This window comes from Elaeis guineensis, chromosome 6 (genome assembly GCF_000442705.2).
Source record: "Elaeis guineensis isolate ETL-2024a chromosome 6, EG11, whole genome shotgun sequence".
NCBI lineage: Eukaryota > Viridiplantae > Streptophyta > Magnoliopsida > Arecales > Arecaceae > Elaeis > Elaeis guineensis.
The window spans coordinates 122,866,163-122,891,805 of NC_025998.2; the positions used below are offsets into that span (position 1 = coordinate 122,866,163).

Genomic DNA, 25,643 nt, shown 5'->3' on the forward strand with positions numbered 1-25,643 from the left:
TCAAGACCCTCGTCTCAGACTTGGACAGCCCTCGTCGCGATCTCCTGTCGCTCTGTCTGTCACCTCCTACTCCTTCAGAAACCACCAAAGCTGAGCTGCCGCCTCAGCTCGAAGCTGGATTCTTCCTCTCGAGAACCTCATTCTAAAAAATCGCCGTGATGACCTCGTCCATCTTGATAGTGCTCTTTCTCATTAGAAGAGTATTCACCAAGGACTCACACGAAGGGGGAAGCGACGCTAACAAGACCAGTGTCCTGTTCTTCTCCTCAACTTTCTCGCCAACGCTGAGGAGGTCGGTGAGGATCTTCTGAAAGTGGCTGAGATGCTCCTGTATGCTCTGTCCCTCAGTCATCCGCAGCTAGTAGAACTGCCTCCAGAGAAAGAGAGTGTTGGTGAGAGATTTCGCTATGTACAACTCTTTGAGCTTCGACCACAGCACTGTTAGGAAAGACTCGCCAAGTATATCAATCACCACCTCATCCACTAGATACAAGCGGATCATACTCACCGCCTACATCTAGAGCCACCTCCAATCCTATACCTCCATAATAGTCGGCTTCTCACATAAAAAAATATCGATCAACCCTTGCTAGATGAATATGTCCTTCATCCTTGTCTGTCATAAAAAGAAATTGCTTTTTCCATCGAGTGTGTTGATCTCCACCTTGATTGAGCATGTTTTCTTCATCTTCAATCTTGCTCACCACCGTCGCAACCTGTGCCTTGATACCACCTTGCTCTGATACCAATTATTCTGATATCAATTGCTCTAATACCACTTGTTGGGGATGTCTGACCAGGATACCATTTCTACTGGACCTTTTCGATACCATGCATCACAGTAGAAAAAAAAAAGAAATAAAATAGAAACACAATCAAATACGTGGATCAGCCAAAAGGCTCGCCTCCATGGGGCATACAAGCTTCACTATGAGAAAAAATAAAATTATAAGAGGAGATCACACTCTCAACTCTCGTACATCAAATCTCTCTCTCACAAAAAATTCTCCCTCACAAAAGCTCTCTCTAGGAAGACCCCCTGAACCCCTAAAGCAACTGCTATCTGCTGTCTGATAGTCTACCTGAAGCATCCCTGCTTTTGCTCGCTGTCGACATCTCTTTAGGGTCTGTTGCTGCTGCCTATCGAACTACTTCTCTCGACTACGCTCAGTCTCTGCCGATCACCATGCCACAGCTCTTCTTAAAGACCTCAGATTGTTTATACACAAGAGTTTCAAAATGAGTCCAACGCGAATTCCATCTTCTATTAGAACTCCAGGACCCTCTGAGCCATCTGATCACTATTGCAAACTCTCACAGCCACTGGATCATGCACCCGTATAAAAATCAGAGCGAAACAGGATGTGGACCACAGTAGACCGAGAGAAACGGGCCTCGGGCCCTGATCCACGGTAGACCATGCGAAACTAGGCGGGAAATGACCGATTGGTCCACAATGGTCTCCATGGATCACCGGTCCACGCACCATGCATGGACCGCTTGAGAAATCTGCACGAGCTGCACCTGCGCGCACTCGCCTGGGCCTAGGCCACGCCTGCGCATCCGTGCACTGGGCCGCACACTAGCGACCGGCCCGCATGCCGCCATGTGCGTTCACTCCACTGCGGCCTCCACCGGCCCGCCGCCGGCCTCCACCATCTCGTGGGTCGTGCCATTTATTTTGGACTTCTCTCGAGCATATCTTCTTCATCTGGACTCCGTTTGGGCTGATTTTGAGCTTGTTGGATTTCGTTCATCATCGCGGACCTCGCTGTCAACTCGTGTGGATCGAATTTTGAGATGTTAAATCCTAACACCTTCTCCTAATTTTAGAATCTTTGAGGGCCCTATGATGGTGGGATAAGAGTTTGAGAGCATGGAAAATGGAGGGGATGGGGAACCCAAGAATTGATTGGCCTTATTATTAGAAAGTGGAGGTCATCAAGAGTGGATTACAAATGGCCATGCACTCCATCAACTACAGCCGCTTGTTGATGCACCGAGACGAGCACTTAATGAACAAGACTCGTAGAAACGAATGGCTATAATTGACAGCATGCACGTACGTGACTACGTCGATACTCATCTAATCGTCACTGTATCTTTCCTTTTGAGATCCTCCATGAACACCGCGGCCAATGATGTCTCCGTTTGGCCACTCGTTGATGGCATACCCTCGATGGCGCACTCAGCCTCGTCTCCATCTCATCTCGCTCTCATAGATCCTCAACACAATCCCGGGCGCTCCCTAATTTGCCCACCAGCGGGTACACGTTCACCCTGCGTACCCACAACGGAAAATTGTGCTATCGTAGTGAATTGAGTTCCAACTGGGTAGTGAGTGTTTTGATCGCCTTTGGGTGTCAGGATTTCGGCGATGGGACCTTGGCCACCGCCGTCAAAGTCGTGAAGGCCTGCAACGTCCCAATTCCATCGTCAATGCCACCCTACCATCTCTCTTAAACAATTGGCTATGTGGGGGACATCCACAGATAATTTGTTCCTGGGTTATCTTTGATGTTATTCTTTTCATATATAAAATGCCACCATTAAAAAAAAAGAAAAAGCCAGAAAAGCCCTTAAACATGAACCATTAACAAATTTCTGACTACATTGAAGGAAAGTACGTTCTGGCAAAAGACCTCTGTCCATACACGGTTAAGATAAAAAAAGGTTTAAAAAAAAAAACGAAAGGAAAGATAAAAAAGAAAACTCTAATGAGGTCAACAATAACATTATTCCGAATCCGACGTTAACTTTTCTCCCCTCATCATTCCACGAGCCTTCGCCATCAAGATTCAAGGCAACTGATACCGACACACCCATCTCTTCAACCATTCTCTATCTTCCGGGAGTACGATTTTTCACCATCCCGCTATTTGTCTCCCACAGTAAAGAGAGATCACATAAGTAAATCTCAACCAGAGATATCTACACACTAAAATCTCCGTCCACACAACAAGGAGATCAGAACTCGTACACGTAGAACTTTCAAAATACACTTGTATGCACTAATTCATCACTCAAAGTCTCAAATGCATTCCTTACATTGTATGAAGAAGGTGGAAACATGCTTACAGATTCTGCACACTAACATCACTTTACATGTTTAGAAATGAAAGCAGGGAAAAAATAAAAGGAAAAAAAAAAAAGAAAAAGTGGATACCATGCGCTGATTAGAAAGCTACCGCTTAGAGATCCAACGCATGTGCTTCAATCTTCTGTGCCACAACCAACACCACGTTAGAAGCCAGATGATTCTGAAATCTCCTACGGGTGGTTTGGTTATAGAAAAAAAGCTAGGCGAAAGCAACAACTATATAAGAAGCATTAAGAAATCAGAATGCAGGTGTAATGAACTCTAACATCTATGATACAAGTAATCTACATACTCAGGTAATGATAAATTTCCATAGCTTCTCTTTCATAGATAACCTATCATCATCCTCATCCTCAACTTCATCATCACCATCTTGGTTGCATCCATCCTGCTCTTTAATTTTGCCACCATCATCAGCAGTTTGTTCCATTGTAGGCTGACATTACAAAAAAAAAACAAACAAGGTAACATGTAAGAAAGTGCAACAAGCCTCCCCCTTCCCCAATGAAAAAGCTCTCACACACTTAAAATTTGAAGATGGCAGTAACATTACATAGAAAGTTTTATAGATCACACAAACAAATAGATGATTAAAACCATTCTGACAAAAATATGTTTCAAAGTATATAAGGAAATCCACATGCTGCAAAGGAGGCACAACTTAAGAGTAATCAGCTGGCTTACATGATTGGGTACTGAGATTATTGCCCTGTAATTCTGGATATTTTTGCTATAAAGGCTGGCCAGTTCATCAGGAAAATTATCAATATATGAGCTGATCCAACCTGCGGATTGATGGTATTCGCAAGTCTAAATCAGAGCAAACAAAGCAATTTCGGCCATTTAATTGCTTTATAAAAGTTATTTAGGTCCAAGTTTGAGTCTCCAAGCATTTACAACACTGGCAGAATGTGAATTTTTCTTTTATTCTAATATCTAGGCTAAAGAAGGGACAGCAGAAGATGCGTACAGCAGAAGCAAATAGGAGTGGGAGGGGAATACTGTAGAAAATCATTATGATCAAGAACGAACAGTTTATTTTTAAGCAAAAAAAAAAAAAAAAGCACAATTGGTGTAATGGTTGCCAAACCATAGAAACTAACAAACTGATGATGCAAGAATTGCTAATTATTTTTCTGTTCTTTTTGCGAGAGGGAGACCCAACCCACTCTATATCTTGGTCCAAATGCTTGGAGATGGACCACCCAATACCGGAACTCAAAACCTCTTAGTTGCTAAATAGAAGGGCATGACTACTGGGGCAAGCTTCAGTTCACAGCAGAATTACTAATTATTAAACTAAATTTAATAACATTTGACATAGTTACTTTCTACTTTCCAGTTTCTAAAGTCACTAAAAATCTTTTTTTCATGTTCCTTTTGATTATCTCTATATTCCTTTTTTTGATTGTTGCTATGAGTCAACTCAATGTTGGTATATCAGGCAGTATATAAACAAATACAAGAATGCTACCCATGTACCTCAGTAATAGGAAAACATGATTAATGATTGTTGTTAGGACTTAGGAGTATCAGATTGGAAAGCATAAAAGTTGGCCAAATCCCATGAATTTTGAAAATGAACCAATTCAAGAAACAAAGGCATTTAGAATAGAAATTACTGTAGTAATCTCCTTTGATGGTTCTTCAGCCTCAAAGATCTCTTGGTCTCCTACATTTTCTTGCTTTTTCAGCATTTTATGAAAATTTGAACCATATAACAAAATACCATCTCCAAGAAGCGAAGAATTTTCTGATCCATGTGAATTTCCATTTTCAAGAATATGAGGACGTACTATTGTAGATGTGTCCTTTGAAACTTCTGGTGTCTTTGAAATTGAAACTTCAGGATTTTCATATTCTTGATCTTTGCAACCAACTGGCAGTTCTTCACATCCTGCGGTGGGATTGAGTGATGATGGATCACAATCATCTGAGTTTGGCATTTGCACTGCATGCAAGCTAGCAACACCATATACAAGTTAGAGAATGCACAGAGCTAAAAGATATCATGCAACTTCAGATTACATTAATATACATAGCTACATATCCATAGAGAGAAAAAATATATAGTTATACCAGTCAGAAGTGACTCCTTCCACATCAGCACTTCCGTTCTGCCTTGTTTTCCTCTGGTGCTTCCGACTGGGTTCTAACTGCATATCAGCATGCTCATGAGATAATGTGTTGTGAAGCCTTTTTCTTCCCAATGGCAATGCACCGTCGGCATTTCTGGATTTCTCAGAATCTTCGATAAGTTCCTTCTCTCTGTTACCTTCAATTTCAGCATTGCACAAGCCTTGATTTCTTTCCACATATGGTGAATCAGACCTCACAGACTGGGTCTCCCTTCTTCCTCTTCTCTCATGACCTTTTGACTCCATTACCTCGGATGCAACAGATGGAATTTGAAGGTCGTTCCATTTTGACAAGCTAATTCTTTTACCATCTCCAGAGTTTTTGTTCCTATGAGACCCAGCCTTTGGAGAGCTGTAACCATTTCCCTCAGACACTCCTGCAGACTTGGCTGAGTTTTTGTATTCAACATATTCTATATTTTTTTCTGGAGAAAGCTTGAATATCACCTCGGCACATTTCCTGACCCAGGATAGAGTAGTGGATGTTCGAGGTGAAGCATCAGAGGTCTTCTCAGAAAGCAACTTTAGATTAGAACCACCATTGGCAGTGATCTTCTGTTCAATTGGATCATCAATATCAGGTGCAGCATCAGCATTTGTGTTTGTTTTCCAAGAAAGCCTCCATGTATTAGGTGTCTCAGATAGAGCCCTATTTTCAGATTCAATGTCCAAATGTTCCAATTTTTTAAGACGTTGAATCTCTTCATAAATTTCTTCTCTATCTGAATGCAACAATTCCCTTTGCTTCTGTAGCTTCTCCCGTTGAATATTGAGTGCTTCAATGGAGCTCTTTATCTCAGAACACTCTTTCTCCCTCCTCTCACGGTCCAGAGCAATCTCCATTCGCTCATCATTAAGCTTTTGCATCTCAGATGCAACATGTTCCAACTCCTTGGCAATCAATTCCTTTTGAGAACCTATATGCTGGAGTTCTCTGGCCTTTTCTTTTTCAAATGCTTCCTCCTTTTCTTTTAAATATGTTTCAATTTCCTCTCGTCTTTTATCCATACAATTTTCTAATTCCTTCTTCTGAATCATAATGTCCCTCACAAAATCCTCTCTTTCTTGCTGAATCTTGCTGAACCAATCTAAATGCTCACGCTCCATCTTGCTTAAGAATTCCTCCCGCTCACGAGCCAAGGACTCAACATCACTCTTGAACTGATTGCGAAAATTTTCCTTCTCCAATTTAATGCTATCATGTTCATTTTTAAGATACTGGTCCACTGCTTTTCTCTCTTCAGCAACCCGTTCTGCTTCTTTCCGCAACTCTTCTCTTTTTTCATCCATTAGCTCCCACTCAATCTCAAACTTCTCCTTTTCTGCCTTCAATTTATCAGCTTCAGCTGTCAGTTCCATCTTTTGGGTTCTAAGATTATCAATTTCTTCTTGAAGTTTTCTTTCCAGAACAAGCAACTCATTTCTCTCAGCTACAGTGAGCTCTAGTTTCTCCTGTGCACACTGAATTTCTTTCTTCTCATCTTCCAGGGAAGATTTAGAATTCTCAACGTTTCGTTTCATCTTCAGTATCTGTGCTCTTTCATTCTGCATGTTTTGCATCTCGATTTCTGCTGCTTTTTGGGTAAAATGTAGCTTTTGTTCTCTCTCATCCAGTAATTTCAATTTTTTCACTACATCCTCTTCCTTTTCTGCTAAGGCACTCGACTCAAGCTTAATAGCATGTTCTCTTTCCCGAATAGCATTTTCTCTGTCATTGAGATCAGCCTCCCTAATCTCATAAGCCATTTGTTTGGCCTCCATCTCATCATCTAACATCATGCGTCTCTGTTCCAATTCAGCTTCAAATTCACTCCTCTTCCTTTGCAGGGCAGACTGATGTTCATCCATAAGTCTTTGTATCTCATCCTGCCCTCATCATAAAATGTAGAATCAATACACAGTGGAGAAAACCAAGAGCACTGAATGCAAAGCTTAGCTTAATCTTTAATCCTTGACCTACATATAAATGGGGACAAATTTCTTAATAAGCAAAAGAAATCTCACATGTTCTTTGCAGGCAATCTTTTCTTGTAAAATTAGCAACTCACGCTCTCTTTTATCAAGCAAAGATTCCCTCTTGATCACAGACTGCAAGAATTAATAAGTAATCAAAAATGAAATCCACTGAACAACAGCTGATGAGTATAGAAAAGGAACATCTCATTTAGCAAACAGAAAATAAACAGACCTCCTCCCTATTTGCAAGACCAGCTATTTTTAGATCCAAATTGGAGTTTTCTTCCTTCAGAGCTCTATGTTTTTCTTCAAGATTTCTTCTTGCTTCTTCCAGTTCCTTTTCAAAGCAGCTTAATTCTTTCGATCTTTCAAAGATATATTCCTCCCTCTGATTTAATAAGGTCTGTGCTGCTATCAACCTCTCTTGTTCCTCATTCAGAATTTTCTGCCTATCATATAGAGATTGCCTTTCACGGTTGATTTCTTGTTCCTTCGCATCACATCTGCAAAATTATTAATTTGTATCACTATTGCAAGCACCAATATATTATAGATGGCTAAGGAAATCCTGTAAGGAGAATATTCATCATACTGGTCTATTTCAACAAAAGATACCAAGCCAATAACACGTAGCAGGACACCAAAAGGAAAATGGGTTTCAAAATAATAATCAGAACCATCATGTGCAAACAGAGTCTCAGCTATGTCAGACATCCCATTTGAGGCAAGGAAACAATAAAATGTTTCATGTAAAGATTAGTACAATGCTATTGAAGAAGACTACTGAAGAAGATAAATTGTCTACTGGACAACTTCAGAAATAATTAGTTGCCAATGGGAATGCTCGATATAAATCTTAGAAAAAGTGCAAAAAAAGAGGACTGCAAAACAAATTGCAGGACTACTTACTCAGACTTAAAAGAAATACGATCCCTCCTAAGTTCATCTTCACGTGCTTCAACATCCTGTAAGTTTCTTAATGCAGTATTACGGCTCCGGCTGGCCTCTGCATGCAAAGATTCTGAAGCAAGCAGCTTTCTTTCTGCCTCATCAAATTTCTGTTGTGCAGCTTCCATCAATTGACGAGCTTCAGCCAGTTTGTTCTCATATGCAAGTTTTGTTTCAGCAGATTCAGCACGCATATCATGCAAGGCCTTCTCAATCTACATAAAAGACAAAAATAATGGTAGGTTATGTCTTAAGGTCATGATCATAGCCTCTTCCCCAACATTAAATACTAGAGTACAAGCTCAATCACAGAAAGCTGCCTTATACACATTCCACTCATTTCATCAACGTAAACTCAAATATCTCTGCCTAGCAAACCTCTTGTCTTTCGTTAACTTAAATCATCGGACAAAATTTTATCCCTTTCTTTGAAAAATGATTTCTGTTTTAAACTAAATGAGAACATTCACCTATTATTGCATGAGAGAACTGTGCTAGCTAAAGATAAGATAAAGGAAGAGTACTTGATAAGTTCAGTTGAGATAGTAAAGTACAGTTAAAACATTGGAATATTATAAAAGTAGATCAAAAAAAGAAAACAGAAAAAACTGTAAAGAAAAGATACATATACAACTATCTTTATGTCCTTGATTTTGTATTTTAATCAATAAAGACATTATGTAATGGCTTGGTTAAGCAGGTCAACAAATTAATGAGGTATCATTATAAAATTAATAAAAATATATCGTCAAAAGGTATATCCTTGAGGATAATAACAATATTAAAAAGAAAGCTTGTCTAAATTAGTGTTAACTTGTAGAATTTTCAACAAGATTGCAACCAGGGTGCATCTTAATTTCTTTCATCCACATGTGCCTATGGCTAGCATGAAATTGGCTCTGTGGAAGCTTAATGTGATATTCTGGCAACAGCACTGTGGATCAAAAACATTACTTTTGTATGAGAAATCTGAATCCAAACCTCAAGATTAAAGAAATGGTTTCAGATCCAGACTAAAAAAAGGATATGAAAAACCAAAGCAATATGGAGACCAAATATGAGGAAAACATTAGTACTGTCACAGATGATGACTACACCTATTTTAGAGGAAAAAGTAATAAAAGGAACCTTTAGCAAAAACAGTGTTGATAATTCAAAATCCAAATAGATAGGATTTTCTCAATATACATGCTATCTATTTTTTAAAATCTATTTTTTAATCATAAACAATGGGAAAGAAACCAAAAAAAAAAAGATAAGATTCCGTGATCAGTAAGGTAGGTTTCATTCATTTACAAGGTAACAAGCACCAATAGTGATTTCCGAATAAGGTTGAGTAACAGCAATAAATTACCTACAATACCAAAAACAGAGTGAGGCAATTTATAAAGGACTAAAATGTATATTATATTATAGTTCGTAAACAGTAAGTGCCACTGAAAAAAGTCAAAAACAGTAAGCTGTTGCAACAAGTTACAAGAAACGACAAGAAAAAGAACACAAAACCCAAATAGGTTGAGTAATAGAGATGGAACAGAGAAGGTTTCTGCTGCAGTGGCTTAAAGAAGTAGCAATCAATTCAATGTAGCTTTAATCAAATTCACTCAAACAGAGATAGCAGCCAGAAACTAGATTTTGATCATGTTTCAGGCTAAGTACGCAAACGGACCATTAGCAGGCTTTCATCCACATATAGAAGATCTACTAGTCTGGCCTTTCAAGGAGTTCTAAGCGATGCAATCTAGTATAACATACATCTTCAGGCACTTAGATGACCTTCAAATGGTTAATGGTTGGAAAATAGGACAATAAAATGAACACAACTAGAACAATTTCTTAAATATGTTATTACCAATAATGGCTACTGACCACCTTGCTAAAAGCAGCTGCTTATTGTTGGGATCCCCTCCATTGTGAACTCTACTTAAAGTCACAAGCAAAAATGACAGAAACCAAACTGAAGGAATTATAAATATTTTGCAATTCATTGCTTAAAATGGAGCATGAAATAATATGAATGGAAGCAATTTAGGGATTGGTTTTCCCACCGTTATTTCAGCTTTTAAGTATGGACTGCCTTGAACATGAAGGAAAAATGTCTACATAACGCTCCATGTGGATACCAAATCACAACTGTTTATTCATGTTTAACAAAGCAAAATAATGGAAACATATTTGTGTTAGTCAATTTTCATTGCTATTAAATACTCGAGAGAAACTAGATATGCATGAGAGAGGAACCATGTTTGCCATTTGCAGGAAATATAATTCAAATAAATTGTATTTTATATTTGTTTAATTTCTTGTTCAAAGTAATTAGAATATTCTAACCTCTTTTTATTTTTAGCCTTTTTTCATTTCATTTTTGTTCCATCAAAACCATCTCTTTTCCTATATCCTTTTGTTTTTTTCCTCCTTTTCTTCCTATCTACCTCAGCACCTTCTTTTTGCTGTCACTTAAAAACACATGCCAGTTCAAGCATTCCTTTAACATTTTGTCTTATTAATTTTGAACTTCATGATCCCTGTTCCAAGTTTTCAACATTTGATCTACGCACAAGACACTCAGCATTAATATCTCTTTCCAATTTTTATTTGTGCACCTTGTCTTCATCCATTTCTTCTAGTATGTAACCTAGAATTCTTCTCTTTTTAAAAAAAAAAAAAAAAAATTATTTTAACAACGAATGCAGCTAGAGCTAGCTAATCAGAAGAAGAAAACTTTTTCTTCCTTTACCATGTCAGTTGAACATTATAAGATTCAAATTAAAAAATAAGAAACATTGAAATAATCCATCTAAACACTAAAATGCAACAGTAACAACTATTCCAGGGTGGTATTCCAACAATACAAAAACTAAATTTCAGAATATTCAATAAATGAACTGGCAATTTGAAAATCGGCTCCTCAGAAACCATCATGTTCATACAATGTTGATGCAGGTAAGCTTTGATAGTAATTTTGACATCCCATTCAATATCGTTTCTCATGATCCCTATTAACAAATGAAGGGCATATGCACATTGAACAGTTGATTCCATGCAATGTATCAAAGCTATGGCAATATATCTCCTATGAAAATTTTGAAAATAATATCTGTGTTTTGTTCTACAAGTTTCAACTCTTAGCACCTGTTGGAATGGCACCCCTGTTGCTGCAGTTCTGAGGGACTTAACAGATATTAAGGATTATACAAAGATAGACATGTTTAATGTTTCATCTCAAATCTATGCTAATATGTCACACACTGTTTTCATCTTATCTTCTATTATAGTTGATGATGTTGCAGGCAGAGGCTCAGATGCATATATTGGAGTCAGACAACTGAACACCAAATACTCCAGTGAACAAATCATAAAGCAGTCTACTCTACACATGTCAGTGAATTATTAAAAGTTGCACCGACATAAGCCTACCACCTCTCTGGAACTACAATCACATAATCACACAAGATGGCAGAAAACAGAAAGATGCATCTACAGATAGCAGGACAAAAACAAAATTTTACTTTGATAACGATATGCAGCAAATATAAATATCAAAAAGAATTTTTTAAGCACATGCATATGTTAGTGTATAATAATAATAATAAAAATAAAAAAATAGATCTGATTCCAACAAATTTCTTCAAGTGATATGTTCTTACATTTGCAACACATTCTTTCTCAATGCCTAAAGCTTTCTTTAGGCTCTCTTCTCGTTGCCTTGCTTCAGCTAGAGCAGATAATTGTGCAGCTTTCTCACGCTTATATACAACCTCAGCAGACTCAGCAGATGTTTTAACTTGTTCGTATTTGGATGTCCATTCCTTCCTCTCCAATATAAGAAGCCCCATGTGATGTTGATAGTCATATATCTAAATAAATTAATCAATGCAAAAAAAGATTTAGAGCAAACATAATAATTATTATTTGATTCATGTGTAGTACAAAAGAACCTCTGACATTGCAAAATTCATTTACTAGAAATAGTTGCACACTCCCAGGAATCAAATGCAATGTTAAGAGGTTAAACTATGTAGAATATAACATATAACAGAAAAACCGCATTTATATTTTACAAAATCATCAAGAGTTTGTTCATGTTTATGGTAGAAACTGATAACAACTCAAAGAGTCAAATTTCATCATCATAGTGAAGATGATAGTATAGAGTACGAAGGGCCAAAGCGCTTAAATAGGAACTCAATCTGTTCAAAACCTAAACGGAAGCAAAAGTTCATGTGAACAACAACAACAACTACTACTTAAGGAGAAAAAGAACAATGACTAGAATAATAACCATAATAACTATAATAATGGCAGTAAAAGAACAAGAAAGCTGACACTTTGGCACTTATTCTCTTAATGGAACCTGACAAAGATCAGTAACCTTTTTGTAAATATTCAATTAATGATTAGAATTTCTGATGAATGCCATACGAAATAACAAAGACAATCCAGCAGCAGGTCTAGGTGAAATAGCTCACACGGACCTGAGATTTGACCCGTAATTGCTTTCGTCCATTAACTAAAATGGCATAATCATTTGATGAAACATATCCATAATCACAAAGCAATGGCCTGATGCTTTATAAATCCTGCTACACAATTTATCCATCGAGGACCACAACCACCATCACTGCACAACCAAACAAGCACCTATAACAAAAGAAACCAACACCCTAATATTTTCCTGATTTTTCTACTTAAGTGCCAATGACAAAATCTTAAATGTCGGTCATAAGGGAATAGATTAAGCAAACGTTAACAAGACCTGCTGCTGCTGATGGAGCCTCCCGCTGAAACAATTGCAACTAGCCAGCTAGCAAAAGGACATGGATAGTATAGTTGATATGACCAAAAACCTTCAGATAAGTTTGCTTCGGTGATATCTTCTGGAACTGTTGGCTGGAAATTCAATAGCAACAGGATACATGGGCGGCAAAAACCACTTCTCACTGACAAAACAGTGGCAAGAGCTACAGCCAACCATCAGAAAATAGAAGGGCGTGATTCATAAAAGTTCCTCTTCTCCTGTGCCCAACCGTGATGGTTCCTAATGCAACATACTTGCCTAACTTTGCTTGAACCATGATGTCACAGAAGTATAAGAATTGCAAAATCAATGATGAATTCTCATACATAGAATTTATGCTGATACAATCAGGGAGAAGGAAGTAATTCCTTCAATCAGCTCCACTCAAATGGATTAAGAAAATTTAAGAAAAAGTAAAAATGGTGAAAATAAGGTCTAGCGTCCGTTTTCTTTCTTTAATGAATTTTAATCTAAGTCTAATAGGTCCACCCTTGTACAATTCACTTCTAATTAAAGGATGACACAACTTTCCTAAAATAAAAATGATATAAAAAAATTAACATCCCATGTGAAGTAGACCTCAACTTCTACATCAATTTTGTCTTCCACCACTCCATCTAATTCTTCCCAAATTAAGAGATATGCCAATTCAAAGGCTTTCTTAGAAAGCACTTTGGCTTTAATCGGCCCATTTCGAGATCCAAATGATGGGATTTGACTCTGATCACTTGGTGCACCACACCTTCAAGGAGTGGTGCCATGTCATAGAGCTTGAAAAGTCATCCGATTTCAAAAACCGAGCACCTCAATCAAACAACATACATTTAAATTATGACTTCTGAAAGTTTGGCATGCGATGCAACTTCCTGATATGATGGATCTTACTTCTGGATCCTATCCAATCCTTCCCAAAATAGCCAAAGTGGTCCACCTCAATCATATGCCCAAACCCTTAGGTTGCTAGTGCAGCATATTTGCCTCACTTTGCTTGAACCATGATGGTATGGAAGTAGATGAATCATCAAATCTATGATGAATCCTCATACAAAAAATTAGGAAAACTAAATTTGTTGACAAGAGTTCAGGTTTCCTACTCTCTAAAGTCCTTCGAGTTGCCTGCTTAAAGAGTTTTGACAACTTAATATAAATGGAAGTCCGTAATATGATAAGCTTATGTACATGGCAATATTTTCTTTTGGATGAAAGAATTTAGCCATGTAATAAAACACATCTAAAGCTATGAAAATGAAATAGCATCATCTATTTGATCTATTAAACCTACTTCTGTAGAGCCCAGATGATGATTTGCCACTTAGACTTCAAGAAAATGCAATCACATCACATGCACAAGGTCAAATTAAGCAAGAAAATAGGTGACAACAAAATCTCTTCTTCCAGGATTAATGTTGTTGCACTTGGACTGTGAAGTCTCTTATCAATGATGGGAATTGCACCCTATGATTTTATGGCTATTTTGATTGCCTTGACAACTATTAGTCCCTCCATTGCTCCATAAATCTCAACTAATTTAGCTAAGAGTTCAAGTGTGTTTATATAGCCTTAAAGAAGTTAGATTCTACAATTCTAAAACTTTAAGAAGCTTGGATGCCCAAGTTCCATGTTGGAATGCAAATGGGCCACATCAGAACCATAAATCTCCAAAATGTTTGACAAGGTCAAACAGACAACAAATCCTAAGGGTGCAAATGGGTCGGGTCAACCTGTGATCCGATCCAACCCGACCCGCTTAGACCCAATCCAACCCGTTTTAAAGGACCTGTGGGGCCGGGTCGGGTTTTAAAATTGGATCCATTCAATATTCCGAGTCGGGTCTGGATTTATTGAATTCGGATCCGACCGAACCTGACCCGAATTCAATATTGACTCCAATATATAAACTATAGAACAAATAAAGTGGGATTAGAATTCCAAATGCTCTGGTAGTATTATTATGTTTCATACAGTTTTACTCAATTTGACTGTGAGATTTGGGGAAATTGCTTACAAATTAATAACCAAGGTAAAGTAATGTTTATTTTCTTTTGCCATAAACTTTGCATATATTGGTTTATCATACGAACAAGATCCGATCAGAATTTGAGTCCGAGCCGGATCCAGAATTTTTAGATTGGGACCGGATTATATATGGACCCGACCTGAATGATCCAATGGGGCAGACTTTTTGATTATGGATCCAATCCGATCCGATCCGACCCGATTTTCAATGGGTTGGATCTGGGTCCAACATTAGGACCCGATCAAGGGACTGGGTCGGATCGGGGTCACTCGTGACCCGGTCCGATCTGACCCATTTGCACCCCTAACAAATCCTAAATAGTGCAAAATATGGTTCATAAGCTGGCCCTTTTGCATCCTATTTCTGAGAAAAGATTCATCTAAAGCTCAAACTGTCCAAACACATATTTCATAAATTTGTCATGCTATATTTAGTCAACCTCTTAAACTACCATCCCAAAAAATCAAAACTTGCTCCAGGGAAAAGCTTGAATTAGTTTAAATAGTGATATCAATAGCTACATGATCCACTTTATTAAAACTAGGACTGCAAAAATAATCCAGCTGTTTGTTTTCCCAAGGAAAAAGTTAGAATGAGTTAGTTTCATTAGTGATACTAAAAGTTATGAAATCGACATATCAGAACTCCAGCTGCAAATGCACTGAGCTGCTTGTGAACGGCTGTGGGCTCAACTAGATGATATGCTGCTCCTTCAAGCTCATTCGACTAAGCAAGCCAAGCTTAAACATCTATTAGAGCTCAACTCATTAAAAAAGGCCAAGCTTAAATATTTTGGATTTGCAGATATAAATACAAGCTTGAGTCAACTTGATAAGAAGATTGCGCAGAGCTTGGTTTCGATCATAAACAAGGATAGCCTGGACATATGTTGTCAAGCTTGCTTGAGTTTGTTTACCCTTTTTATATGGCAACCAAACCTGAGTAGCTTACTCAGCTTATTTGCATTCCTAATCAAAACTAGTTTCATGGAGGTACATAGGAAGCTCGAACAAGCCAGAATATAATCATTCATGATAACACTAGAAGGTGAAAGGAGGCTCATTTTAACAGAGGATACATGCCTTGATCTGATTGAATAGCAAAAAGGTTGTAAAGCTGATGAAATTGAATGAACCAAAATTTCTTGATGATGATAACTGCTAATACAAGTCAATTCTATCCCTCAGTCAAATCAGAATGTAGATATGCTACTCAAATAGGTTCATCTCTCATCTTGATGTGGAAACCAACAAGGGAAGCTGCATCTTGCCAGAATCTATCGCATATTAACCACTTTCCCAAACAAATAGCTGAAGTATTATTCTGAATCACTTCCATAAGCATAGGCCCTAAGTGTTTTCCCTTAGTTTTCTTCTCCACAGAAAGCATTGGTCTGCTAGTATCAAGCAAAATTGCTTTCCCCAAGAGCAACAACTGATCAGAAGAGGTAAGCATGCAACAGAATTAATAAAAATATGGGCATAAATGAGCAGATGAACGGACTCAATATTATTACAATAAAAGATGGCAGAGTGATAAACAATGGATTGAGATGATTAGTTATCAATGGTGAAGATGAGTGGCCATCTTCAAAGGCAAAAATAGGTGGATGGCTAGGGGGACTGTCAACACATGGTTTTCCTTAACATATGGCTCCTCCTCTACCTCACAACAAGAAATAACCCTACTACCTTATCCAATCAATGACAACTTGTTTCTTATCTCCAGTTCTCAATTGGACATGTTTTTCAAGTGGAAATAATAAACATATTGCTAATCTGAGCACCCAATTCTCCATGTTTCCATTGTAAGTAGGATCCCAACATACATGAACATACAACAGATACAGAGTGTAGTCTTGGGTGTATTTATGGTTGAGTACTGAATATTCTTCACATATGAAACTCTTCAATTGCCATACCAAATCTGATTGGCTGTGGAAGACTAGCACTTCATCTCCATTACCTTCTCATCCATGGCACACCTCTCTCTCCCCTTTCTTCCTCTAGATCCCATTCAATACTACAGCCTTTCTATTCCTCCATGTCCTAGCCATGGTCACAGTTTTACCCCCTCTCCGCGTCATTCAAAATCATCATCTCTCAGTTTGATCTTGGAAATCCTTGTTTCACATTTTCAATAAGATTTTGTCTCCTATTTAACTTTCTCGTTTGGCGGATCTATCATTCATGATCAACAGCTTATTTTACCTTTCACTTCCATTGCTGTTCATCAAAGCTATCAAGGCCCATGAAGGCACTCCAAAGCAGTTAGTATGGACTGCTGGACCCATGTTATTTCTGCCCTCATCACCCTCCTAAGAAGGTCTACTGCCTCAACTCTCGGAACCAATTTGATTTTTTTCTATATAAATCATATTTTTAACTATGTTGTAGCTCATATCAAGGATTTTTGGTTCTTCTGTTAAGATTTGTATATGTGACAAACACAAGAGTAAAATTTATTAACTGTTGGGTATAAAATACCCACAGCCGAAATCCTCAGCAACACAACCCCTCCCGGACTCCTACGGGAGCCGGGCTCCGCCATCAACAGCAGATCGGCTCCACCCGGACTCCTACGGGAGCCGGGCTCCGCCATCGACAGCAGGACGGCTCCTCCCGGACTCCTACGGGAGCCGGGCTCCGCCATCAACAGCAGAACGGCCCCACCCGGACTCCTACGGGAGCCGGGCTCCTCCATCGACAGCAGGACGGCTCCTCCCGGACTCCTACGGGAGCCGGGCTCCTCCATCGACAGCAGAACGGCTCCGCCCGGACTCCTACGGGAGCCGGGCTCCTCCATCGACAGCAGGACGGCTCCTCCCGGACTCCTACGGGAGCCGGGCTCCTCCATCGACAGCAGAACGGCTCCGCCCGGACTCCTACGGGAGCCGGGCTCCTCCATCGACAGCAGGACGGCTCCTCCCGGACTCCTACGGGAGCCGGGCTCCGCCATCGACAGCAGAACGGCTCCGCCCGGACTCCTACGGGAGCCGGGCTCCGCCTACGACCTCAACCGAAAGGAGGACTCCTCCCGGACTCCTACAAAGGCCGAATTCCGACCACTGCCGAGCCTCGACCAACAGATCCTCGTCCCTTGGCAGATCACAATAACAACCATGATCCTGTTCCACTTCCTGTAGCGGATTCCGTGCGGCTCCATCACCCCCTACGGCGGACCCATTACTCTCTGACAGGCTGTGTCAACGGCCACGATGCTGCTCCGCTCCCTGCGGCAGGTGCTACACGATCCCACTGCTCGCTGACAACTAGCGGCAACGGGCGCCGCTCCACTACCTGCAACAGGCCCTACGTGGCGGGCTATGACGATGGCCACGGGTCTACCCCACTATCTTTCGCAATCAATTCTCCTGACCATGGGCGGCCCACTACCAGGCGGTTACAAACGTCACCATCAATCCTTTGCCTCCTCCGCCTATAAAAGGGAGACCCAGATACGTTATTCTTTAAGCTCATTTTCCTTATCTCAAAACTTTGCTAAATTCTTCGTTCGAGCACTCCATTCTTGTTGAGGCAGAGAACTGACTTGAGCGTCGGAGGGTCTTGCCGGAGCAACCCCACCTCCGGTTTAGACTTCCCTTGCAGGTCCCGGCGGCGACCGCGGCTTCCCCGACTCCAGCTTCTCCGGCGCAAGCGGATTTTTGCACCAACAGGATTGGCGCTAGAGGAAGGGGCCTGTGTCTTCGCAGCACCCTTGTTCTTGAAGGAGCGCTCAACGGACCCGCTTCCGGCCATCTTTTCCGGCACCCAATCCTCTTTTCCCCGTCCGATGCCCTCTCGCGGGGTTTCTGCACGACTACCTCCGGCTCTGGTCGCCGACAAAGGGTGGCCGGATTCCGTCAATGTCATCTCGGGGGAATCTCGGCAGGAGGCAATCAGCACATCAGCTGCGCCCCTCAAGCGGCAAAAAGTTGAAGAACCCATAGCCTTCACTGAAGAAGACGCCTAGGGAGTCCAATTCCCTCATAACGACGCGGTCGTAGTTTCCTTGAACATAGCAAATTATGACGTCCGTCGCATTCTCGTCGACAACGGAAGTTCGGCCGACATCTTATTCTACAGTGCCTTTTCGAGAATGGCCACTCTTGGCGGTCATTTAAGGCCGATTTGCTCCCCCTTGATAGGGTTTACTGGTGACGCCGTTCCAACGGAAGGAATGATAGCTCTAACTGTGACCGCGGGTCAGCATCCAAAGCAGTCCAGAGCCCTGGTGAATTTTCTGGTGGTAAAGGCGCCATCTGCCTACAATGCAATTCTTGGCCGACCCGGCCTCAATGCCCTCAGAGCCGTTGTTTCGACCTACCATTTGAAATTGAAGTTCCCCACCGACAAGGGGATCGGAGAAGTCCGGGGAGACCAAGCGCTGGCCAGGCACTGCTACAACATCGCCCTGCAAAGGAGCGATCAAGCGGACCTCTGTCCGGTCGACGGGTTGGATGCGCGCGATGACCTCACTGAAGAGAGGGGCGGTCCGATCGAGGACCTAATACCAATTCCTTTGAATGATGGGAATGCGGAGCATGTGGTGTTAATTGGCTCCAACCTGGAGGAGGAGGTGCGGACGCATCTCGTGGATTTCCTCCGAAGGAATGCGGACGTTTTCGCATGGATCCCGGCGGATATGCCGGGGATTGACACAGAGGTCATGGAACATCATCTGGCGGTCGACCCCAAACATCGGCCGACAAAAGAAAAAATCCGGAGTCATGCCCCGGAGAGGCAGAGGGCAATAGCCGAGGAAGTAGATAAACTTCTCAAGGCCGGATTTATCAAGGAGGTCAACTATCCTGAGTGGATCTCCAATGTTGTCTTGGTCAAGAAAGCAAACGGCAAGTGGAGGATGTGCATCGACTTCAAAAAGCTGAATAAGGCTTGCCCAAAGGACAGCTACCCCCTTCCCAGGATCGACCAACTAGTGGACGCTACCTCGGGCCATGAGCTTCTCACTTTTATGGACGCGTTCTCCGGCTATAACCAGATTAGAATGGCATCGGAAGATGAAGAAAAGACTGCTTTTATCACTAATCGCGGCCTTTACTGCTACAGGGTTATGCCGTTCGGCCTCAAGAACGCGGGCGCAACCTATCAACGACTGGTGAACAAAATCTTCAAGGAGCAGATCGGCCGAAACATGGAGGTTTATGTGGACGATATGCTCGTGAAAAGCAGGTCTTCCGGAAATCATGTCGCCGACCTCGAGGAAACCTTTGGCGCTCTTCGAAAGTATAGAATGAAGCTGAACCCGACCAAATGCGCCTTTGGGATAACCTCAGAAAAGTTCCTGGGCTTCATGGTATCGGGGCGCGGGATCGAGGCCAATCCGGAAAAAATTCGCGCCATCCAAAATATGACTGCCCCAAGGTCGATCAAGGAGGTTCAGTGCCTCACGGGAAGAGTTGCGGCTCTTAATCGCTTTGTCGTGAGGTCGGCCGAACGATGTTTGCCCTTCTTCCAAACCCTCAAGCAGCCGAAGAACTTCTGTTGGACCTCTGAATGCCAACAGGCATTCGAAGAATTAAAAAGCTACCTTAGCTCGCCCCCACTGCTGGCGAAGCCCGAGCCTAAGGAGGAATTATTTTTGTACCTGGCAGTCTCTCCCACAGCCCTTGCAGCTGTCCTTGTTAAAGAGGAAATGAAAATCCAGCGACCGGTCTACTACATTAGTCGCGTGTTGAGGGACGCCGAGACCAGGTATACTAAATTAGAAAAACTGACCTACGCCTTGTTGATTGCAGCTCGAAGACTCCGGCCTTACTTTCAAGGGCACACGGTGACGTTACTCACCGACCAACCGATCAAGGCGGTTTTGCACCGAGCTGATATCTCTGGGAGAATGGCGAAATGGGCAATCGAGCTCACAGAATTCGACATCAACTACAAACCTAGACCGGCAATAAAGGCCCAAATATTGGCGGATTTCATAGTAGAATGCACCATCCCCGAGGAGGCCGAACCTGAGCAAAGTCGAAGGCCCGGTTCTTTTAGACCGGATGGGGGGAGAGGCCTCGCAACGCCCATATGTGCCCCCACAGCCCTGTTAGGGACAGGAAGAGAACCTCGCCCTAACTTGAGCAAAGTCGAAGGCCCGGTTCTTTTAGACCGGATGGGGGGAGAGGCCTCGCAACGCCCATATGTGCCCCCACAGCCCTGTTAGGGACAGGAGGAGAACCTCGCCCTAACTTGAGCAAAGTCGAAGGCCCGGTTCTTTTAGACCGGATGGGGGGAGGGGCCTCGCAACGCCCATATGTGCCCCCACAGCCCTGTTAGGGACAGGAGGAGAACCTCGCCCTAACTTGAGCAAAGTCAAAGGCCCGGTTCTTTTAGACCGGATGGGGGGAGAGGCCTTGCAACGCCCTAATGTGCCCCCACAGCCATGTCAGGAACAGGAGGAGAACCTCGTCCTGACATGAGCAAAGTTGAAGGCCCGGTTCTTTTAGACCGGAGGGGGGAGAGGCCTTACAGCGCCCTAACGCGCCCCCACAAGCCAGGCTGATAACGAGAACCTCGCGCCGGCTCAAGCAAAATGAAAGGTCCGGACTCCTACGGGAGCCGGGTTCCGCCGCTCAGGAAAGCTTCACCCGGACTCCTACGAGAGACGGGTTCCGCCGCCCAGGAAAGCTTCACCCGGACTCCTACGGGAGCCGGGTTCCGCCGCTCAGGAAAGCTTCACCCGGACTCCTACGGGAGCCGGGTTCCGCCGCCCAGGAAAGCTTCATCCGGACTCCTACGGGAACCGGGTTCCGCCGCCAAAGAAGACTTCATCCGGACTCCTACGGGAGCCGGGTTTCTACGCCAAAGAAAACTTCACCCGGACTCCAGCGGGAACCGGATTCCAACAACAAAAAAGACTTCACCCGGACTCCTACGGGAGCCGGGCTCCATCGCCAACATCAGCTACAGGACAACTCCACCCGGACTTCTACGGAAGCCGGACTTTGCTTATGATTTCGATTGCAGAAAAACTTTGCCCTGACTCTTACGGGAGCCGAGCTACTCCAACTTCAGGAGGGCTTCTCCATTCGGATTATCAAGGGAGCCGAACTTAGTCCCGACTTCAGCGGAGAGAAATCAAAGCAAACCTGACAAGTGGGTATCTCCGAACGGCATAAAAGCCGAAAAGGAGCTCGGCGAATGACGACCCCACATAAACTGGAGAGGTCGCCGACGACCTTGGGACGACGTAACACAGACAAAGAGAAGGAAAGGAAAATGATGAAGTTCGGCAGACAACTATTTAACACAAGATACAAACAAGGTACCAAAATCACTTTTTCATTTAACAGAAGTACACGTTACAGGACCCGGTGGGTCAGGAAAAAAGAAGATGAAAAAGAAGATACACGTCATCGCAAGTCTCGCAAGCACGGTTCGGGCAGGACGAACCGGAGGCCGCTCCGAGCTACGAACTCCATCTCTATCCTTCTCAGTCGCATTCTCCAGTGCGTGTAACAGCTCTCGCCCCATCTCGCCTCATTCTGTTCCCGAAGTCCCAACCTTAGCGGGAAAGGGGTGGGATAGATCTCCGGAGGCGGTGAGGGCAACGACGGCAGTAGCGAAGACCTGTTTCAAGAAGAACCGTAGCCACTTCAGGAGCGGTTGCGACACCAGAGATGTGCCTCATCTTCGAATGCACCACGACGGCCGCCACCCGAGACGCTCCGGCAAGGTCGGCATGCGTTACTTCCACCGCCCCCGCAACAAGTTCTACTGCCCCACCATCGACGCCGACCGCCTCTGGTCTCTCGGCCCCGACGGCGTCAAGGATCCCGTCATGGCTTATGACGACTGCTCTGCCCTCTTGACCGGTATCACCCCACCTTGCCACTCCGAGATTCGCGGGCGGAATAACTTCACCGACAGCCCCCGTTATTAAACCTCTGTTGTTGAAGGAATTCTTCCTTGGGTTCCCTTTAGAACGACGGAGATTCTTACCGGCCGCCATTCTCCTCCTCACCTTCCTCCAAACCCTAAAAATTCCCTCAAGAACAGCCTCCCGAGTAGAGGACATGGTGCGAGGAAAGGAGACAGGGATTGGGGCGAGAGAAGCAGGACTCTCAGACGAAAGAAAAGCGCCAGGATGAAACCACGAAGGGACTGAGGGGTTTAAATAGCCGATGGATCCTGGCGCAGTTATGGCGGCGGGTATTCCTGGGCCAACTGGTGCGTGCCACGTGACGCGCTTATCCCCTTTATCGCCATCGAGGGTTGACCGTTCACGAATTCCCGCAGAACGACGCTTAGGATCGCGTTTCAACGGGGATTCCGAAAAAACTTTTCAAGTCACCTTCACCGAAAAACGGACTCTGACGTGCGCGCATTAAATGGGGGCGGCAGCGCGCAAGATTCGAAGGGGCAATTCCGGCTGTGCACATCTCTCTCTATGTGTACTTCCTTCGTTTGAAATTCAAACTCAGAAGTAGGGGGACTGGTGTTGGGTATAAAATACCCACAGCCGAAATCCTCAGCAACACAACCCCTCCCGGACTCCTACGGGAGCCGGGCTCCGCCATCAACAGCAGATCGGCTCCACCCGGACTCCTACGGGAGCCGGGCTCCGCCATCGACAGCAGGACGGCTCCTCCCGGACTCCTACGGGAGCCGGGCTCCGCCATCAACAGCAGGACGGCCCCACCCGGACTCCTACGGGAGCCGGGCTCCTCCATCGACAGCAGGACGGCTCCTCCCGGACTCCTCCATCGACAGCAGAACGGCTCCGCCCGGACTCCTACGGGAGCCGGGCTCCTCCATCGACAGCAGGACGGCTCCTCCCGGACTCCTACGGGAGCCGGGCTCCGCCATCAACAGCAGAACGGCTCCGCCCGGACTCCTACGGGAGCCGGGCTCCGCCTACGACCTCAACCGAAAGGAGGACTCCTCCCGGACTCCTACAAAGGCCGAATTCCGACCACTGCCGAGCCTCGACCAACAGATCCTCGTCCCTTGGCAGATCACAATAACAACCATGATCCTGTTCCACTTCCTATAGCGGATTCCGTGCGGCTCCATCACCCCCTACGGCGGACCCATTACTCTCTGACAGGCTGTGTCAACGGCCACGATGCTGCTCCGCTCCCTGCGGCAGGTGCTGCACGATCCCACTACTCGCTGACAACTAGCAGCAACGGGCGCCGCTCCACTACCTGCAACAGGCCCTACGTGGCGGGCTATGACGATGGCCACGGATCTACCCCACTATCTTTCGCAATCAATTCCCTGACCATGGACGGCCCACTACCAGGCGGTTACAAACGTCACCATCAATCCTTTGCCTCCTCCGCCTATAAAAGGGAGATCCAGATACGTTATTCTTTAAGCTCATTTTCCTTATCTCAAAACTCTGCTAAATTCTCCGTTCGAGCACTCCATTCTTGTTGAGGCAGAGAACTGACTTGAGCGTCGGAGGGTCTTGCCGGAGCAACCCCACCTCCGGTTTAGACTTCCCTTGCAGGTCCCGGCGGCGACCGCGGCTTCCCCGACTCCAGCTTCTCCGGCGCAAGCGGATTTTTGCACCAACATTAACTAATGTGTTTCTTGCCCCACTAGGCACCGCCAGTGTCCATACTTGAGCCAGAGTGCAGCTTGGACAAGAGAAATAATAACAATGGAAGAACCAAAATGAAGAAGTAAAATCTAAGGACAAAAATTTATGAGAAAAGAGCCCATTTTCTCCTTCCTTTTTTCTTTAATCAAGCAAGAAACCTTGACCCTTGTAACAGCATCTTCTTGGAATCAGTTTTCCCAACAAACCGTTCTGCCCAATTTCCTCAAAGCTATAAAAAGTTTTAAAACTTCTTCCCAGATTCTCTTTTAACACTCAAAATTGGACAAAGCTCACCTATCTAAACAACCAAACAACCTCACAAAAACAAGAAACACAGTCAAGAAAGAACCACAGTTACACTAAAGAGTGTCGACAGAAGCGAAAATATACCTCGGCTTCGAGCTTGGAGATGTAAGCAATGAGGGCGGCCTTGTCCCTCCTCTTCACAGACTCCTCATCGAACCCCGCCTCCCGGAGCCGCCTCCAGATAGCCTCGTCCCCCAGCGGGGTCCCGCCGGTGGCCGGCGGGGAAGCACCGGCAACCCTCGGAACCGGCGATCGGGTGGCACCAGTGGCCAGCGGCGAGGCCCTCGTCCGCGGGCTCGCCATCTCGTCGGCGGAACCCTAGATCGGAAAGCGGCGGAGGCCGGAGGGATAACTCGGTAGCGCCAAGACTGAATCTTGGACTCGGAGGACTCCTCCCTCTTTTGGGCTTCAGAGCGGAAGTGAAAGAAATAACTTCTGCTGTAAAGAACTTAAGATAATTCCGGAGAGTGGGAAGGAAATTTTGAACGAGAGATCCCTCCGATGTACGGTACGAGAAATGGGCGGCTCGATTGGCTCCGGCCTTCCTTTTTATCGCGTTGCGGGATACGCGCACCACCCTATTGTTACCGCCCTTCATTTAGTGGCACGATGATGGGGGTATGATTCCGTGAATTTGGACGAGATTTTCTGGGTGAATGCATGGAAGGTGAGGGCATTACGGAAGAGGAGAGCCCGGTTGGATTAGTTGTGTTAGTAAATGGACAATTAATGCAAGTTTGGAGGCTCTACGGAGGGATTTGATTATAAGAGGTGGTGCAAATGGAACCATAGCTTTTGCGTTTTGAGAGGGATCCA

The 25,643-nt window shown here is 43.7% G+C and overlaps 1 protein-coding gene across 4 annotated transcripts; it reads right to left on the reverse strand.

The window, feature by feature from the left end:
- Positions 1–2,574: 2,574 nt before the first annotated feature.
- LOC105060068 (nuclear matrix constituent protein 1b) lies at positions 2,575–25,348 on the reverse strand. Of its 4 annotated transcripts, XR_002166341.3 has the most exons (10): positions 24,912–25,348; positions 11,790–11,999; positions 8,104–8,357; positions 7,427–7,697; positions 7,243–7,326; positions 5,180–7,104; positions 4,723–5,062; positions 3,393–3,536; positions 3,167–3,221; positions 2,575–3,090 (listed from the first exon to the last, which is right to left on the reverse strand). XR_002166341.3 is itself a non-coding variant. In XM_010943659.4 (9 exons), the coding sequence occupies exons 1-8, from the start codon at positions 25,128–25,130 to the stop codon at positions 3,393–3,395; spliced, it is 3,447 nt and encodes a 1,148-aa protein (XP_010941961.1). In that variant the 5' UTR covers positions 25,131–25,348; the 3' UTR covers positions 2,575–3,221. The 4 variants fall into 4 exon arrangements, 3 of the variants coding, with proteins under 3 accessions (XP_010941961.1, XP_019711278.1, XP_073115807.1); XM_010943659.4 differs by having other exon boundaries at positions 2,575–3,221; XM_073259706.1 differs by lacking the exons at positions 2,575–3,090; positions 3,167–3,221 and adding an exon at positions 3,785–3,885 and having other exon boundaries at positions 3,397–3,536; positions 4,897–5,062.
- Positions 25,349–25,643: the final 295 nt, after the last annotated feature.